We start from the raw sequence: 17384 nt of genomic DNA, 5'->3' as shown, positions 1-17384 counted from the left end.
CACCGTCACCCTGGCGGGGGTGCCAGGCCCCTCGTTCTCACAAGCGGCGGGCAGCATGGACGTGGGTGCCCCGGCTGTGGCTGTGGACGCGCCCCCCTGAGGGCACCCCCGTGGTCCTCTGCGCGTTTCCCGTCTCGTCCTGCCGATGTTTCTGGAGGGCCTCTGGCTCCTCCTCAGGAAGGCCCGAGAAGCCTCTCCAGAAGCACCAGCTTGGTCTGTAGGTTCACGTCAAAGGGGGGCAGCCGGCTCAGGTTGAGGCTCAGACCGGTCGTGCCTGGGACGCTGGCCAGCACCCGGTGCGTGTCCCGGTAGGGGGCCAGCTGCGCGGGGGCGGCCTCCACGAGGAGGTGCGTGTAGGCCAGCATGCGCTCGGAGCCGGGCTGCACGTCCTCTCTCTTCTCGTACCTGCAAACGAGAGCAAGGCTGTGCACTGCGGGGTCCGTGGCGGCCCCCGGGCGCCCGTGCACGAGACGAGGACGTACCTCCAGGCACTGTTGACTTCCAAAAACCGGGACACACCTGTCTGGGCAGCAGCCACATCGATGTGCACAACGACATCTGTGGAAACCGCGTCTGCTCGGTTAGCGCTGCGAATCCGGCACCTCTGGCCAGAGCCGCAGCCGGTAGCGGGGGGCCGAGCGCCTACCTGTGCGGGAGGGCACCAGCTCGTGCAGCCTCTGCATCGCCACGCCGCCAGGGTAGTTGAAGTGGGACACGTACAGGCCTGTGGCCGAGTATGTGGCGTTCACCACGAGGTGTCCTATCACGAGGAGGGACCCCACCTTACACAGCCAGGACTTCTTATAGTTACTCAGCCTGTAAAGAGCAGTGCCCCTTGCGGGAAGGCAGCGGCAGCAGCAGAGCAGAAGCCCGCCGCCCGCTGTCGCTGAGCGAGAGTCATCACCAAGCGACAGACGTGACACTGTCTCTCTGAAATTCCACCCAGATGCCATTTTAAAACTCAGATTACATTTTCAAGCATCCCACGTCATTACTTGGGTCAGAGCGTAGCCTCCGGGCCAAATACCGCGCTGCCTGCGCGTAGCTGAAGCGGACGGGATGAGGCCGCTGTCACAGTGCGCAGGCAGGACCGCGGAGCCCACGGAGCGAGGCACTCGGCATCTGTCCTTTACAGGCCAGTTGCGGGCTCTGTAGACTAGGGCTGGACCCTTGACCAAAGCCTGGCCAGGTGCCCAGTTAAACACATTGGTTTACCCTAAGCATCTTCCCCTTTGTGACCCGGTAAACCGCCCCCAGGGAAGCCCAGGCAGCAGCGTCTCGGTGGTGGCACTCACACACGGGCGCAGCCCCTGGCGGCCACGATATTGAGCACGGGGAAGGCATAGATGATGAAGCGCAGCTCCTTGTGCGGGAGAAGCGAGTACAGAGCCACGAAGCCCAGCGCCGGCAGGAGCAGTGCCAGGGCCCTTCTGTCCACGGCGCCCAGGGGCACGAAGAGCAGGCTGCAGCCCAGGCCGCGGGGCAGGGCCGAGTAGAAGTACCAGAGCAGAGGCGAGGTCTGCGGCAGGAGGGTTAAGGAGGCCACGCGCCAGCCACAGCTGCCCGTCCCCGGGCCGAGCTCAGGCGGGAGCCAGGAGCGTGCGGGAGATGCAGCCCTGACGGCGCCCCTGCCTGCAACACCCGGGACCCCCACGCCTCGGGCCATGGCGTGACCGCTTCAACACGCGGACAGAGGCTGGGACTCGGGTGTCGGTGCCAGAGCCTGGCCGTGGATGGCGAGTGGGGCTGTGCAGAGTTCTTTAACTTTTCCCTCCATTTTTCACCATAAAAACAGACTGTCCCAGAGTGATGGGCCCACTCGGGACTCAGTATTCTATTTGCGTGCGTTTAACTACTCCAGAATAAAATGTGAAAGAAAAGCAGATCACCACGAGGACAAAGGAGACACCTCGGCTACAGACAACGGGTGGCGGCCACTGGGCCAGGGGAGGCCCGGACTACGGGGAAGAAGGCGCCAGTGCTGGCGCTGCAGCAGCTGCCGTGCTCCATCAGGTGCGGACACAGGAGGAGAGTGGCTCACGGCACAGCCCCGCCCCGTGGGCCATTGTGCAGACACTGGAAGGATACGCCCCAGTTGGAACTTTTGTTCAGGACGGTGTTGTACCAGAGCACCTTTCCTTCTGGCCATACGAGATAGCGCCAAAAATAGGAGTCCACGGCCACCGTCAGCCCTAAGAAAAGAAGACCTCAGGAAAGAACACGGCCACTTGGGAAGCTCGGATCTCGACGCAGCTGGCTGAACGGCAGCTGCGGAGTCCTGGTCACAGGGAGATGTTCCCGAGACGCAGGCCCGTCAGCACAGAAACCAGGAGCCACCAGCAGCTTCACGTAAAGGAGCTGAGGCGTCGGGACCTACCCCCGAACGAGCCTCTTCAAGCAGGTCCCTCGTGGCCGCCTGGCCTGGCTGAGACACACAAGGAGAAGAGCCCCCCGATGGAGGCCCCGGGCAGCAGGGGGTGGGGGACCCTTGGGCAGAGCAGCCAGGGACCTGCACCGAGACATTTTACCACCACTGAAGGTGAAGGTAATTTCATTTAACGAAAAACAAAAATAAGAAAACCTCCCAAGTTTTGTCTCCATAAAACAAGACAAAGAAAGCACAGGCCCCCGACAGCGCAGCCGCGGTGACCCGACTCACCTAAGCAGAGGATCCCAGCCGGCACGGCGCAGCGCAAGGCCCGGGCCACCGAGACCTTCCGCAGGCAGAGCGGCAGCAGCAGCGCCAGGCCCAGGAGCAGGCTCAGCTCGGCTCTGAGGACCAGGATGGCGAAGGCCGAGAGCCGGACGAAGCGCGTCCACCTCTGCTGCAGCCAGGCTGCGAGGGCTAGCAGGACTGTAAGGCACAGGCCAAGAGGCAGGCCGCTTACTCCTCCCTCGGGAAAGCCACACAGAACCCTCCAGAAGACAGCTAGCACCTCTCAGAACCAGACCCACCAACGCGGGCCCGAGGCTGCACCGTGACAGCCCCCCCCTCCCCCGGCCCGCGTCCTGTGCTGTGACATAGCCCGAGGCACTTCCGCAGGCCAGACGGCCCCAGACGGCCCCAGACGCCGGCGTCCATGCCACTTCCTGCCTCCTCCTCAGCCTCGCGCTCGCACGGCCAGCGCCAACCTCGGCCGCCTCCTCCCCTCTCCTGCTGCCGGCTGCCTCTCCCGCCCCGTCCCTCCAAGGTCCCTGCTCCCCGCACTCGGCCTCCCGAGGCTCCCGGAGCGTCCGCACCGGCCCCGCACGCGGCTTGCCCTCCTCCCAGCTCCGCGGACCAGCTCCAGCTCCGGCCCTGCTCAAGAGAAGCCGAGCCCTGGCAGCCGGGCCTCAGTCCAGCACCGAGGACAGGGCCCTGCTCCCCTCGCAGGGTTTCTGAGACGCCTGGTGGGGAGCAGCTTTCGATGGGCAGACGCCTCGGAGGGACCCCCCGGGCAGGCCGGCCGGGTGGCTACATACCCACAGGCAGGGCCAGCACGTTGGGGAGTGTCCGCGTGCAGTAGAACATCAGGTGGAACTGCGAGGCCGTCACACAGCAGAACAGCGTGGCCACCGTGGCCCCAAACTGCCGCCTCACTTCTTTTTGTAAAGTCCAGAGTCCAAAGATCACGCCGAGTCCAAGGACGGCCCTGACTGAACAGAGAGGGCGCCGTGTGTGCGACAGCGGCGAGGCGGGGCCCTCAGCGACCACCGGGTCTCGAAATGGCCCTGAGGGAGGGGAGCTGCCTTCGGTACTAAAAACGGGCTGGGTGTACACAGCAGAATAGTACTCAGCCATAGCGGAGGAAACCATGCCACTGCAGCAACGTGGAGGAACCCAGAGGTGATCAAACTAAGTGAAGTCAGTCGCACAGAGGAGGACAAATACCACATGGACTCACTTACGTGTGGAATCTAAAACGTGACACGAATGAACCTATATACACAACAGAAACAGACTCACAGACGCAGAGAATAGACGTATGGTTACCAAAGAGGAAGGAGGAGAGGGATAAATTAGGAGTTTGGGATCAACAGATACACGCTACTGGATATAAAACAGATAATTAACAAAGATACACTGTATAACACACGGAACTATATTCAGTATCTTATAATAACCCATAATGAAAAGAACCTGAAAAATATACACATAACGGAATCACTTTGCTGTACATCTGATACAACGCCATACTGCGAACAGCTACACTTCAATTTAAAAAAACAGACACGTAAAACGAATGAGACTAAAATATGTTAAAGTGACAGTATATTTTTCACTGAAACTAGCATTAGGTGAATTTGTTCATTTTGTGTTTCACTCACTATTAACTGAATTCTCTTAATTTTGAGTGTGGTGGGCCACATTTCGTGTCCTGTCACATTGTTTATTAAACTTTTGAAACTGTCCAAAAAATGGGCTGGCCGTGGAAGACGGACAGCCTAGACCCTGGCCCCCGGATCCCAAGGCGGGGGCCTGTGGCAGTCAGCCGCTGGGCAGGCCAGGAGCATCAGGACGACAGCCCGGCACCGACCCCAGCGGCCCCGCCACCTGGCCGATACCTCCAGGGCCACGTTTACCAAGGACCTGATGCTCAGACGTGGCCCCCAACTCTCCCGTCCAAGGCTTCCTGGCCCCCACCATGTGACCACAAGAGCCTAGAGCGAGGGTGAATTTCCGTTTCCTCATCTTTCAAGAAGCAGAACTGCTTCTTCCCCAGGAATGTGCAATTCTTAAAGCTCTCCATACAGGCCGGACCAACCAGCCGTGAGATGTGTTTGACTCAGCTGGGAAACGTGCTGCTTCTGCTCGGGGGACGGGGCTCGGCCCCCACTGCAGTCACGAGGTCACAGCCCGGCGGGGCTGACGCTGTCCCCACTCTGAGTCCTTCTGCCGAGTGGCCGAGATTCCAACAGGTGGACCCTCCTGCACGAGGGACCCTCAACCTGGGTGACTGAGACCCTCTGACAACACTGCAGTTCTCCACCCCGTCCCCGTTTGAAGACCCCCTTACCTACTAGCTGAGAATAGAACTTGGACGTTTCCAAGAGCGAAAGCACGTAAACGGCGGGGCTGGAGAGTGCCGCGATCACCAGCGGCCCGAGGAACGTCCTGGGGACCACGCCAGGGAACTCGAGATGGTCAAACTGCGGGGAGAAGGACAGGTCAGCAGAGGCCCCAGGAAGCGGGGGTCGATGCACGGCTTGGGCGGGAACTCACCTTCTCCACATCCAGCCGGTGGTAGAGCAGGTCGTGCACGGCCTGCAGGTTGAAGCTCTCCTCCACTTTGGTGTAGGGGCAGGCAACCAGGTGGACAGCGGCTACCACCACCAGCAGCCCCAGGAGCCGGCGCTGCTTGCCCAGGCCCGACGGCCTCTTCCCGGCCATTCTGCACGTCAGCCTCACGGACCTTCATCCACCGTCGGCACCGCCACTCGAATCGTTTTGAGAGAACAGAGTCGCAGGTCCCCAAGCTTCAAAACTCACACTCGAGTTAACACCTGTGAAATGTGTTTGGAGGGAATGGGAATCCTTTGAACTGCTGCAGCTTCTGTAATCTGAAAACACATCAAAATAGAACGCTGAAAGAAAAATCACGCCAGAGAAGCTTTCATACTTTAACCAGCCTTCTTACGCTTTAAGTTGTGTGAATACTTTTCCAGGAAGAAAGACCTGAGTGGCAGGACCCGAGTTTAGTCCACTGTGCAGCCGGGCCCTGGGCCAGCCCGGCGCTGGAGGGCAGCAGGACGACCCCCGTGCTCGAGAAGCTGAAATCTGGCCGGAGAGTTAGGAACAAGCTGGGCTCGGCCCGCACGGTACTGGCCGAGGGAGACGGGCCGGGAGGCTGTGAAGTAGAAGGGCGGGAGCGGTGCGCCTGGAGAACTGCAGAGGGACAGCCACGAGAGGAGAGGAGGTGAGGCGCAGGGCTCGGGGCACCAGCAAAGCCCTGCACCCCAAGGATGGTGAGACAGGGCCGCGGACACCCACCTGCTGTGTTCTGAACTTCACCCCCTGAGCCTCTTAGAGCCCCGGGGAGCACCACGCTGGTCATGAGCACAAACTCGTGGATATGGCAGAAAGCAAGAGTGTGTTCCTGGGAGGGTGGGGATGCAGACAGATGTGCCTGCAATGGGCCACCCAAACACCAACGGCATTTTGGGGGGCACCCCATGCCACGAAGCTTCCTGAGAAAACCATGGAAGTGTCTGGGGCAGTTCCTACTCATGGAAGACCTCCATCTTTCAATCTGGCGAGGGAAGGAAGATGGCAAACTCTTCCTCTTTCTGGCTTGTCTGAAAACAGGTTTGCTTTTATTTGATCAAAACCAGAAGGGCAAGAAGTGAAAGGAGAGAACCACGGTGCTTACTGTTTGCTAAAACTACTTTTTGGTTCGAGGGAGAGGTATGAAGTCTGTACTCTCCTAAGATAGCAAGTGGGGAATCAACAACTGGGGGAACAGGAATCCTGTCGGATATGGTGGTGAGGTGAGGGAAGTAAGGGGGTCAAAGGGCTCTAAGAATTAAGAATTACCAAAATAACATGCAGTTCCCAGGGAAGAAACAGAACTTTTCTCTTACCAAATGTAAGGGCGGGATTTTTCTGTCCCCCGCTGCCCACTGTAACCTCAGCAAGGATGGACTCTGGTCATCACAGGGGCCATCTGTCTCCCCTACTGGGCTCACAGCCTGAGGGCAGGGCTGACTCACTGCTGTATCAGCACAGCCTGGCGCATAGCAGGTGCTCAATAAACTACTTGAAGAAGAAATTCATAAAAACTAAGCGTGGATCTCATCACACCAGTTTACATTTTCATTAAAGAAACGTTCACGCTTTAATTTCCAGTGAAGCCGAAGAGACCACGGAACGTTCATATACTACTCTCTGTTCTCTTACTGTTCGAGAGGAAAAAAGAGTCTAAAGAACTAGGAAGCATCTCTAAGGCCAGGCGGTTGGAGCAGCTGCACAGGTGCTCCGTGGCAGGGACCTCGCTCGGGCTCACAGCTGTCCCAGGCCAGTCCCTGCACACCCCACTCCACACCTCTGCCCAGAGGAGGTTCCCCTGCGGGAAGATCTAGACTCTGTTACTTCACGAGCTGTGGGGCCAAACCCCGCTCCGGGCCCCAGGAGCTTCTCACCCAGATGAGAGTGTGCTCTGTGCCGATGACCAACGGCAGAAACCAACCGGCAAAGCAGCTGACGTTGGAAGGCGCTAGCGGCACCCTGCATGCCCACCCGGGACCACGAGGAGACAAACAGGACATAAGCAAGTACAGAAACCATGGTCAACCCCCACCGGGCCCGAGACGCTGAGCAGACGCACGTGCTTGCAGCTGTTCGGGTTGTTAATCTGAGGCGCCCACAGGCCAAGACAGGCCGCGCCTTTAAAACACGTAGTTTATAGGATGGTGACCCCTCAGATTAGGTGCAAAGGGCTTCTTGTCCCCGTCTATTCGGATTCTAAGGTCTCTACTGAAACTGGTCAAGTCAGATGCTCACGTTATTAATCCCTGGCTGGAAACACAAAGGAACTGGTACAAATTCGGCCAGAGAAAACTCTATCATTTGTACTGCTTCCTTCTGGCAGTTCTGTCCTACTAGAAACCAGGTAATGCCCACCTTCGTTCTTCCTAACTTAAACCACGGGTTCCAGTGCCAATTGCCTCGGGCACGTGGGGAAATGCAGATGTCTGGAACCCCAGAAACACACTCATCAGGCCCCGGGCAAGGAGCCCCAACCCTAGGTGAGAAGACTGCCCCCAGGTGAGGAGCCCAACGGTCGTCCCGCGTGGCCACGCACGGTGAGGCCCAAGGAGCACCGCGAGAGCGCCGGCCCGGGGTCCCCGCATCCCGTCCCAAGAGCCCCAGCCGCGCACGCTGACCTCGCCGGCCCACGGCGCGGTCCCTCGAAGCGCGTCCGCCTGGGCTGCCCTCAGCCGGAAGTCGGGTGGCGGAAACCGAGAATAGAGGCGACGCCCTTGCCCGAACCTAACATGGCCACTAAACCCCGGCTGCCGTCGCGGCGGGCGCCCTCTCTGACCGGAGTAAAGATGGCCGCCGCGGGCGGTGCAGGGGAGAAACCGGCGCGAGGGGCGGGCTCGGATCTCCACGCCCCCTGTGCCCAACCCGGCGTCCCGGCTGGACGCTGACCCGGGGCCTTCCTATTGGTCGCCTCTCGTGGCGAGCCCGGATTGGGCCACATGGGGACGGTGTGGGCCCAGCCGACCAATAGCGATGGAAAGGCTGGCGCGGGGCGGGGCCCCGGCCGGCGCCGTCAAGTAGCCCCGGGAACGGCCGGCTCTTCGGAGCCGGTGGGCGGCCGGAGGCCGGAGCGCTCGGCCGGTTCCCGCTGGACCTCGGCCAGTGCCCGTGCGGCCGCGTTCCGCAGCGCTGTCCACGTCGGCCAGCCATGCGCCCGCCGGCCCCGGCCGTGCTGGGGCTGCTGCTTCTGACGCTGCTGTCGCCCGGCGAGGCCACCAAGAAGCCGACGCCCTGCAAGCGATGCCGGGAGCTGGTGGACAAGTTCAACCAGGTGGGCCGATCACCCCGCGGGGACACGAGGCCAGGGGTCTGGCCGCGGTCGCCCCGCCATGGACCAGGGTCACCCCCCCATGGACTAGGGTTGTCCCGCCATCTACTGGGGTTACCCCCTCCGTGAACTGTGGTCACCATACCAGGGACCCAGGGTTGCCCCACCATGGACTGGGCCATCCCACCATGAATCTGGGGTCATTCCACCATGGACTGGGTCACCCCACCATGAACTGTGGTCACCCCACCATAGACCGGTCACCTCACCATGGACGGGGTGAGGCAGCAGTGCTGAGCTCTGTGCGGCCGTCTCCCCGCAGGGAATGGTGGACACAGCAAAGAAGAACTTTGGTGGTGGAAACACGGCTTGGGAGGAAAAGACGCTGTCCAAGTATGAATTCAGGTGGGCGCCCTGCTCTTACTGGCCCAGCGCCTGCCTTTGGTGCCTGACGTGTTCCTGGGAGCGTTGACAGACACAGCGTCTCTTGGGGCTTGTCACCTGTCCTTGCCTGGGGCTGGCACACTGGTTCCTGGCTGGCCTTTTGGCTCGCACACTTGTCCCGCTCGGCCTCCACTCGGCAGACACGGTGGTTTCTTAAAAACATAGGTGGGGTAAATCCCTCCTGCCCCCGCCCCCGAGCTCTGGCCTCCTCCGGCCCCATTGCAGGGCTTCCCCTGGCACACCCCACACCCGAAGTCCCACCGTGAGCACGGACAGGCCTCCCTGACCAGCCCCACACTCCATGTTTAGTTCTCTACCCCCGGCCCCAGTTGGGTGTTTGCTGAGGGTCTTTTTTCACGGAAGTGCCACTGTAGTCGTGGCCTGGCCGCAGGTGGGGCCTCGGGACATCCCTGGGGAATGGACGCTGACCGCTGAGGTGCCCCTTGCCCCAGCCTCGCCGTGCTGACGGCCTTGTGTTTCAGCGAGGTCCGCCTGCTGGAGATCATGGAGGGCCTGTGTGGGCCCAGCGACTTCGAGTGCAACCAGCTGCTGGAGGAGCACGAGGGGCTCCTGGAGACCTGGTGGCTGTGAGTGCCTGCGTCCCCGGGGACCAGTGCCAGCGACTCCTGGCCTTTGAAATGATGTCAGGTTTAAAAAGCTACAAGAATAGTAGGGGTTTCCACACACCTGTTTTCTTCCGTACCCGTGTTCCCATCCTTTATCACCAAAGCGCGACCATCCAGACGAGGGTGTCAGCTGGAAGAGCCTTTTGGCACCCAGACCCTCGTCTCCCAGATCCCATGATACTCAGAAGCACGTTACGTGTTCAACTGTGTTTCTGTTTTGAGGAAATCTGCCGCGTGAGATTTATTGAACACTTTTTAAAATCCTCAGGAAGAAGAAGTATCCTGACTTATTTGAATGGTTTTGTGTGAAAACACTGAAAGTTTGTTGTGCTCCAGGAACTTACGGGCCAGACTGCCTGGGTGAGTTTTCTGCGGGGACTCGTGCACGTCCTGTGTGTTTCCGGTTAGCCCTGTCGTGATTCCCGGCTGGGCAGGAGCTCGGGTGGGAACGTGGGCCCTGTGCAGCCTCCTCCCAGCTGCAGCGATCTTCGCCTCTGGGTATCTGGTCCCAAGTATGCTCCTAATTCAGGGCTCCACAGAACCCCTGGTCGCCCACCTGGGTGCCGCCCTCTGGGTGCGGGGAGGTGGTCCATAAGCAGCGAAGCCTGTGTGAGAGGCCGGGGCCAGGGGCGTCCAGCCTCCGGGGGTGAAGAGACTGAGTGAAGCCACGGCTGCCGCCCAGGCGTCACCAGAATGTTCACGTGGATCAACTGGGCATGGGGCACGATGCTGGCGCTCAGGCCCCACCCTGGCCGAGGCTGCCCCAGCCTGTCCCGCCGGTGTGGCGTCACAGCGCGGGCCCTCACTGTCCCGTCCTTGGCCCCGTGTCCCGCGTGAGGCAAGCCGATGCCTCCTCCAGACACCTCACCAGTGTGGGGCTCCTATGCTCCCAGACAGAAGGGGTGAAGCAGGGCTGGGGTTTCAGCGAGACGCAGAGAGCTGTTTTTATGAATGTGTCGCGGGCTGCGCTCTGAGCGGGCTCGGGGTCCCCGCAGCGTGCCAGGGTGGGTCCGAGCGGCCCTGCAGCGGGAACGGCCACTGCAGCGGAGACGGCAGCAGACAGGGCGACGGGTCGTGCCAGTGCCACCCGGGGTACCGGGGACCGCTGTGCGCCGACTGCATGGACGGCTACTTCAACTCACTGAGGAACGAGACGCACAGCATCTGCTCAGGTACCCGGAGCTGCCTGTGTAGATGGGAGGGGGACCCGGTGACCGCTGACCCAGGCTTCTGGGAGCTGAGGGGGAAGGCGTGGGCCCTTGTACGACGTAAGAAGGGACATGACAGGACCAGCAGCCGGGGATGGTCTCACTTCCTGTCCCCAAACAAGCCCCAGGAGGGACGTGTGAGTTGCTTACCCGCGATGTCCTTCTGGAGAAGGGCTCAGAGGGTGGACAGTGTGGCACCTCCAGCTCTGTGACGTCCACGCCGGTCCCGGGGCCCCGGACCTGCACCTGGAGTGTCTGGCCCGAGCTTTGCTCTCCTCGCGGCTGTCCCAGCAGGAGGCTCGGGTGTCCTTGGGCGCAACTCGGGGATCAGAGGCTGGTGTCCCCGCTGTCACTCAGGCTTAGGGTCTCGGAGTGAGCAGAGGCAGGGCCGAGTCTGGCCACGTCAGGGCACCAGCAGGGTGGGGAGGTGGCCCAGGTGAGAACCGGGACAGCGGAGGCCACGCAGTGTGACCTCCTGGCCCCAGGTCCCCGTGTAGAGGACGCGCCGTCTTGGTCACCCTGGTGTCGGGTAAGGTGGGCTCTCCCACCTGGGTCTTCAGAGGTGCCCTGACTGTCGTTCTGGGCGCCCCCGTGAGTTCTGAGATGGGCCGTGGGGTTGCACGGATGGAGCCTTCTCGGCTGTGATGGGCACGCTTCTCCCTTGTGGTTGGGGAGACCCATGCCCTGCTCGTGAGGCTGCGCCAGCCCAGGATGGCGTCCTCTGGCGGGGTGTAGATGTGTAAGTCCAGGGAGGAAGCCACGAGGCGCACCCTGTCTCGATGTGTTTTCTTGTTGGTTGTCACTGATATACAGGAAGACCTTTATGGGCGTCAGCAGTCGTGTTGAATTCTCCCGTCAGGGCTGGCGGTGAGGCTGCGCTCCCTTGGGCATCCCCGTGGAGAATGTGCTGGGTGCCTGGGAGGCCAGCCCCTCCGATTCCTACCCCCCGGCCTTTCCCGGGCCCAGAACGTCCACGCGTGTTGGCGGGCGGCATGCACACACCCAGCTGGGTGTGGGCTCCAGCATTTGGGAGGCTACCTCTGCCAGGTTATGAGCAATTCCTCTGGAGTCCTCGTTTGCTGAGAATTTTATCACCCCTGGGCATGGAAATCCCCGTGTGTCCTCTTCTCTCCTTAAGGTCAGGGATGTTGTGAATCACACGAGTTTCTCTGTCGTTGAACGTATCTTGCTCCGCTGGGATTTTTTGCTGGTTTTTGTTTTCACCCTATGAATGTCAGCTCCTAATTTCCGAAACGCCCTTTGCATCGAGTTCACTCCTGAGACGGGATCCCCACCTACTGACGGCCGTCCCACCTCTGCCTTCCAGCCTGTGACGAGTCCTGCAAGACGTGCACGGGCCCTACCAACAGAGACTGCGGCCAGTGCGAAGTGGGCTGGGCGCGGGAGGACGACGCCTGCGTAGGTGAGGCTGGCGGCTGCCCTCCCCCACCCCTTCCCCCCACTCTCTCGTGGCATCTGCACAGCCCCCAGCTACCCTCAGGACACCCCACTCCTGCCCCCTGCCCCCTTCTTACTCGTGGGGAAGCGGCCTCTGACGTTCCAGGCTGTATTGTAATGGGCCACAGCGTGGAGGCTGGGCTTGCCTGCCTGTGGGCTGGTTGCTCACGTGAGCCCTCTGTGGCCTGGACTCTGGGCTGGGAAGGTGGCCCCTGTCCCCCGTCCTTGCCGTCAGGTGGCCCCGGTGGTCCTGTTGGCTCAGGGCCCGGGAGGGAAGCCTGGGACTTAGGCGCAATCGTGTGTCCTCGGGCCCTGGTTTCATAAAAGAGACAGACGTGGGGTGGGGGGCTCTGGCCGGCAAGTGGACACTGCAGGGCGTGGGCAGCCTCTGACTGTGGTGGACTCTGCACGGCCCCTCGGTCTGGAGGCCCTAGCCGTGGCGCGTGGCTCTCCCTGTCCACCGTGCCCAGCCAGCTGGGGCCCCGCCTGTTCCCGGGGTGTCTTCTCGAGCTGCAGCCCTACAGCCCGGCCGCCAGCATCTCGGCCCTGCCCGAGTCCATGCAGGCCCAGGTGCTGGCGGGGATGGCGGGTTGGGGGTGGGTGGCCGCCAGGCTGCCGTCCTCCCGCCAGGGCCTCGGTTTTGGTCTCATTCTCACAGCTGCTCAGCTTCAGGCAAGTCGGGAGCCTCACGTCCCAAATTGAATGGGGAGGGTGGTGCCCGCCCCCCAGCCCCGCCTTGGAGCTTCACCGAGGCCCCGGGGAAGCACTCACGGGTCAGCCGCTGGTCCCACCTGCACACGGAGGCCCCCGAGGATGACTGACCGTGTGTCTCCCCACGGCGGTCCCTCTGGCCAGCGGTCGGGGCGCGGCTGCCGCCCACAGCTGTGCCGTCCTCTCCAGATGTGGACGAATGCACGGCAGAGCCGGCCCCCTGCGAGGAGCAGCAATACTGCGAGAACCTCAACGGCTCGTTCGTGTGCCAGGGTGAGCGCGCCGCCCGGCCTGCCCGCTGCAGCACGCCTTCCCCCGAGATGTTTGTGGTGTGCCCGCAGGACCCCTGTATGCTCTGCCTACTTAAAACATTGAAGGTGGCAACACAAGTGATAGATGTTTCCTGAAGAAGAATCAGAGAATTCAGATAAGTTGAAAGAAGTTGGCAAGCATCCAGTCCCTGGGGAGGGCCCTGGCAGGCCGGTCGGGGCAGTGCTGATCTGAGCGGCGCCTCGCTACCTGTCTGCTTTTCATTCAACAGTATCGTGACCGCCTTTGCACGTCACATTTCTGTACGTCGTGTTAATTATCTTGGAGCATGCTGTGATTTCACGGTTTTCTTCAGCAATCTGTATCATTGAATATTTGTCATACACGGTTTCCCACAGTTACAAACTTTGAAACCCCTGTAGGAAAAGCTTTTTACATTCTTCGTTATTTTCTTTGGATGAGTTTCCGAGTTGGTCAGTTCAAGGGAATGTGGATTTTAGGGCCACCCAGCCCCCGAAAGGTTGAAAGGTGGTGCCGATTCCTCGCCTTCCCCCCCGCGTGCCCCCTCACCGTGTCCGCGGCCATGCCGTCCTGTCCCCATGTTTGTGGACACACAGCTTCAATGAGACGCCCCCCAAAGCATCACACGTTCTCTGCCGTTGTTGGCACCAAGCTCCTAGCAATGTCACAGCTGGAGGCGGGTTTTGTTTGAGAGAAGATGCTGCCCCCCATCCTTCCCATGACAGAGGTCATGGAGGGGCCCCATCACTGCTGCTCCCGCAGCCCGGCCTGCACCGAGGTCCCTCAGCAACGCAGGACCAATGGTCAATCGGTCAATCGCAGCAAGTGTGCACTTTGCCTCAAGCCCACGCTGTCTGCTCCCCAGCGCCCCCGGGATGGGGACACTGGGCTCTCCCGGCCGCAGAGCCTCCACCATCTCGTGTGTGGTTTCGGGTCGCACTTTGCCCACAGGATGGGGGTCTCATGTCGTCATCTCCCTCCCCTCTTGTTTCCAGAATGTGATTCTACCTGCATGGGCTGCACAGGGGAGGGTCCTGGACAGTGTAAGGAGTGCCTCCCCGGCTACTCGAAAGAGAGCGGCCAGTGCGCAGGTCAGCGGGCGCATCTGCGTTCAACTCGGGGGCGGGAACCTTCCCAGAGGCCATGCGCGCTGGTGGGGACGGGACCCTGGGCTGCAGACTCCGATTCTCACGCGCCCATGGGGGTGGGGGCCGAGCAAGGGCCTGCAGGCTCCGTCTGGGCATCCACCTCGACAGTCAAGCCCGGCTGGAACCCGGGTGGAGAACCACCGGGCTCCCGCCCTCACGTTTGCCTGGACCGTCTCTTCTTCCCGCCCCCGACGGCCTGGCTCTGGGGCTCCTGTTAAATCCTCCCCTCTGTCTCCTTTCTCTAATGGGATGGTTCCATCTCTGCGCTTTCTGTGTGTGAGGGAATCACGACGTGTGAATCCCTCGATCCCCGATGTGCATGTTTGCTGAACGAAGTCACCTGGTCAGCGGAATGTGTTTATTTAGACATTGACGAGTGCTCGCTGGCGGAAAGGCCCTGTCTGAGGAGGAATGAAAACTGCTACAACACACCCGGGAGCTTCGTCTGCGTGTGCCCCGAGGGCTTCGAGGAGGCCGAGGACATCTGTGTGCAGACGGGGCCGGCGGGGGCCGGTGAGTGACTGCTCACCCCACGGCCACCCTCTGCCCTCTGCCCTTTGCCCTCGGCCGCGGGGCCTGGGTGCGCTGCCACCTGTCCCCAAGTTAAGAAATTTACACAAAAAGTGGCCCTGGGATGATGGGAGCCGGGGTTCCTGGAAGACAAGAGCGTAAAGTCCTCTATGGGGACGAAGCCCCAGGGGACTCCCTCTTGTATGGATGGAGGGAGACGCAAAGGAAGGTCAGCAGATGGGCCACCAGCTGAGCAGCCCCCGGGTCTGCCTGAGACATGGGCAGGGAGGTGGCGGGAGGGGCAGACGGCTCCACGGGGGCTCCTGGGAGCCGTGACAAAGTGCCACAGACCCGGCGGCTTCAACCCCAGAGGCGCGTTGTCTCCCAGTCCTGGAGGCTGGATGTCTGAGATCAAGGTGTCGGCAGGGCTGCCTCCCCCTGAAGCCTGTCGGGGAGCATCCTTCCTGCCTCTTCTGGCTCTGGTGGCTGTCACTCTTGGCGTCCCTCCAGCCTCTGCCTCTGTTTGTCACATGGCCTTCTCCCTGGAGCCTGTGTCTGAAGTTCCCTCTACTTATAGGGACACCAGCCATTGGGTCAGGGCCCACTCCAGTGAGTTCTTAACCTGCTCACCCGCAGGGACTCTATTTCCAAGTAGGGTCACGTTCACAGGCACCGGGGATTAGGATGCCAACCTGTCTTCTTTTGGGGGGTACACAGTTCTTCCCACAGTCATCTCATACAAGTTCTAGAACAACAAGGAGAACGGGAAAGAAGCCACGTTAAAAAAGACAATGGCTGAGAGTTTTCCCAAAGCAGTAAGACGGCTGAGGCTCCAGAAGCTCCCTGGGTCCCGGCAGGATAAAGAGAAGCTAATCCACACGTAGACGCCCTGTAGGAACCGAGGGGCCTGACAGTCAGCGAGGGCCGCGGAGGGGCCGCAGCCACGCACTGTCTGTCCCCACACATCACGCAGGCTGTTGTCTCGTCCCAGCTGGTTCTGGGGGCACCTCATCGGCTCCCATCGCCCGTCTCTCCCACAGCGGTGTGGCGGCTCTGGGGTGCCGTCGGGACACCCCAGCCGTGGGGTGCTTGGGGCTGCTGTATCCAGAGGGAGCCTGGAGCCACCCCACGGCCATGGGCAGCGTGTCCACACGTTACCACGGCCCCAGCGCCTGCCTCGTGGCCGCGTCCTCAGGACCTTTCGTGCTAGGATTTTACGGACCGATCTGTTTGCTTTCTGACAGAAGTCACAGAAGCAAGCCCAACACAGCTGCCATCCCATGAAGATTTATGATGTGCATCCACGTCGGAAGTCACACCCTTCCTTTAAATTATTCAGACTGTCTCCTGGACGTGGCCCTTCATGTCACACCGTCGCTCCAGGGGAAGCTGCTTCCATTGAAACGGCTGATGCTTATTTGACCCTTAAAGCTGCATTTCTTGGTTGTTCTTAAACAGATTTGTATATTTTGATACCGTTCTTTATAATAAAATTGGCCACTGAAGGTAGCTGGGCAGACAACAGGTGTGCGTTTGTCTCCTTGGAAGCGTGTGGACCTTTAGAACGGAGTTTGCCCCGTCCTGCTGGAGCCCCCAGGCCTGCGGGGGTTTTTGAGGCAGCACAGCCAGGCTGTCCCCAAGGGGCTCCTGCCACCACCCCCCAGGCTTGCAAGCACCATCAGAACCTTAACTGGGTGAGTTTCAGGGCCCCACCTTTGGGCCGCTAGAGTGAGTGTCGCCAGGGACCCTGGGGGCTAAGCTGGAGAAAACCTCAGTCGTGAGCCCCAGGGCCAGGTCGTCACGTGGGAAGAAGGCTGCATGGACCCCCCGCAGCCCAGCCCAGCCCGTTCCCACCAGTCCGTGTGGCGGTCAGACCATGGCTTCCGCTCCAGCCCCCCAGGGCTGCCCCCCGGTGATTGCCCAGTGGCCACCATCCCACCCATTCCCCTCACTCATGCTCCCCCAGCCCCTCTGGCCTCCTGTCCCCCCCGCCCCCGCCAGGCCTCACGTCATCCCTGTAAACGTCTCCCACTGTCCTGGCACCAGTGACCATCCATCTGTCCCCTTGCTGCACCTGTGCTCTCCGAGCCTGAGCTGGGCCCTCTCACCTGGGCACTGGGACAGGGCACCTGCAGGTGGGACTCTGCCTCAGGGGTCCCTACTGGGAAGGGGCGACCACAGCACCCAAGGGCCGCAGGCGCTGGCCACACCCCAGTGCACCTCGGGCTCTCCCCGGTCTCTCGTCTCTGCCATGGCGGAGGTGGAGCTTCCAGTGCCAGGCCTGAGGTTAGGGGGCCCGAATCCCTAGAGGGGGCGTGGAGTCCAGTGGGCTCAGCAAGGCCAACGAGCAGCACGGGTTCCAGGCTGCTGTCGTCTGGTCCAGGCCTGGGGGGTCCACACTGGGGGATGGCCAGTCATCAAGCTGACACAGTCCTCTTGGAGATGGACACGGCGGTGCAGGCCGAGGGGCAGGGCACA

The 17384-nt window shown here is 61.2% G+C and overlaps 2 protein-coding genes across 2 annotated transcripts; one reads left to right on the top strand and one right to left on the bottom strand.

Moving 5' to 3' along the window:
* Nucleotides 1-173: 173 nt before the first annotated feature.
* ALG12 (ALG12 alpha-1,6-mannosyltransferase) lies at nt 174-7912 on the bottom strand. Its single transcript, XM_065887782.1, has 10 exons — nt 7864-7912; nt 5204-5541; nt 4998-5130; nt 3463-3636; nt 2660-2854; nt 2089-2192; nt 1296-1519; nt 647-816; nt 483-558; nt 174-405 (listed from the first exon to the last, which is right to left on the bottom strand). Exons 2-10 carry the CDS (start codon nt 5369-5371, stop codon nt 174-176), a joined length of 1476 nt encoding a protein of 491 aa, XP_065743854.1. The 5' UTR covers nt 5372-5541; nt 7864-7912.
* A 478-nt stretch (nt 7913-8390) lies between these two features.
* On the top strand, nt 8391-16200 carry CRELD2 (cysteine rich with EGF like domains 2). The gene is given in 10 exon segments (XM_065887849.1): nt 8391-8513; nt 8833-8915; nt 9437-9547; nt 9849-9940; nt 10576-10752; nt 12116-12211; nt 13147-13230; nt 14244-14339; nt 14763-14909; nt 16151-16200. Coding segments are annotated over 10 exon segments (1059 nt in total).
* Nucleotides 16201-17384: the final 1184 nt, after the last annotated feature.

The sequence above is a fragment of the Phocoena phocoena genome, chromosome 11 (genome assembly GCF_963924675.1).
Source record: "Phocoena phocoena chromosome 11, mPhoPho1.1, whole genome shotgun sequence".
NCBI lineage: Eukaryota > Metazoa > Chordata > Mammalia > Artiodactyla > Phocoenidae > Phocoena > Phocoena phocoena.
Note: the sequence above shows the minus strand (reverse complement) of the source record. Positions and strands in the feature narration are given on the sequence as shown.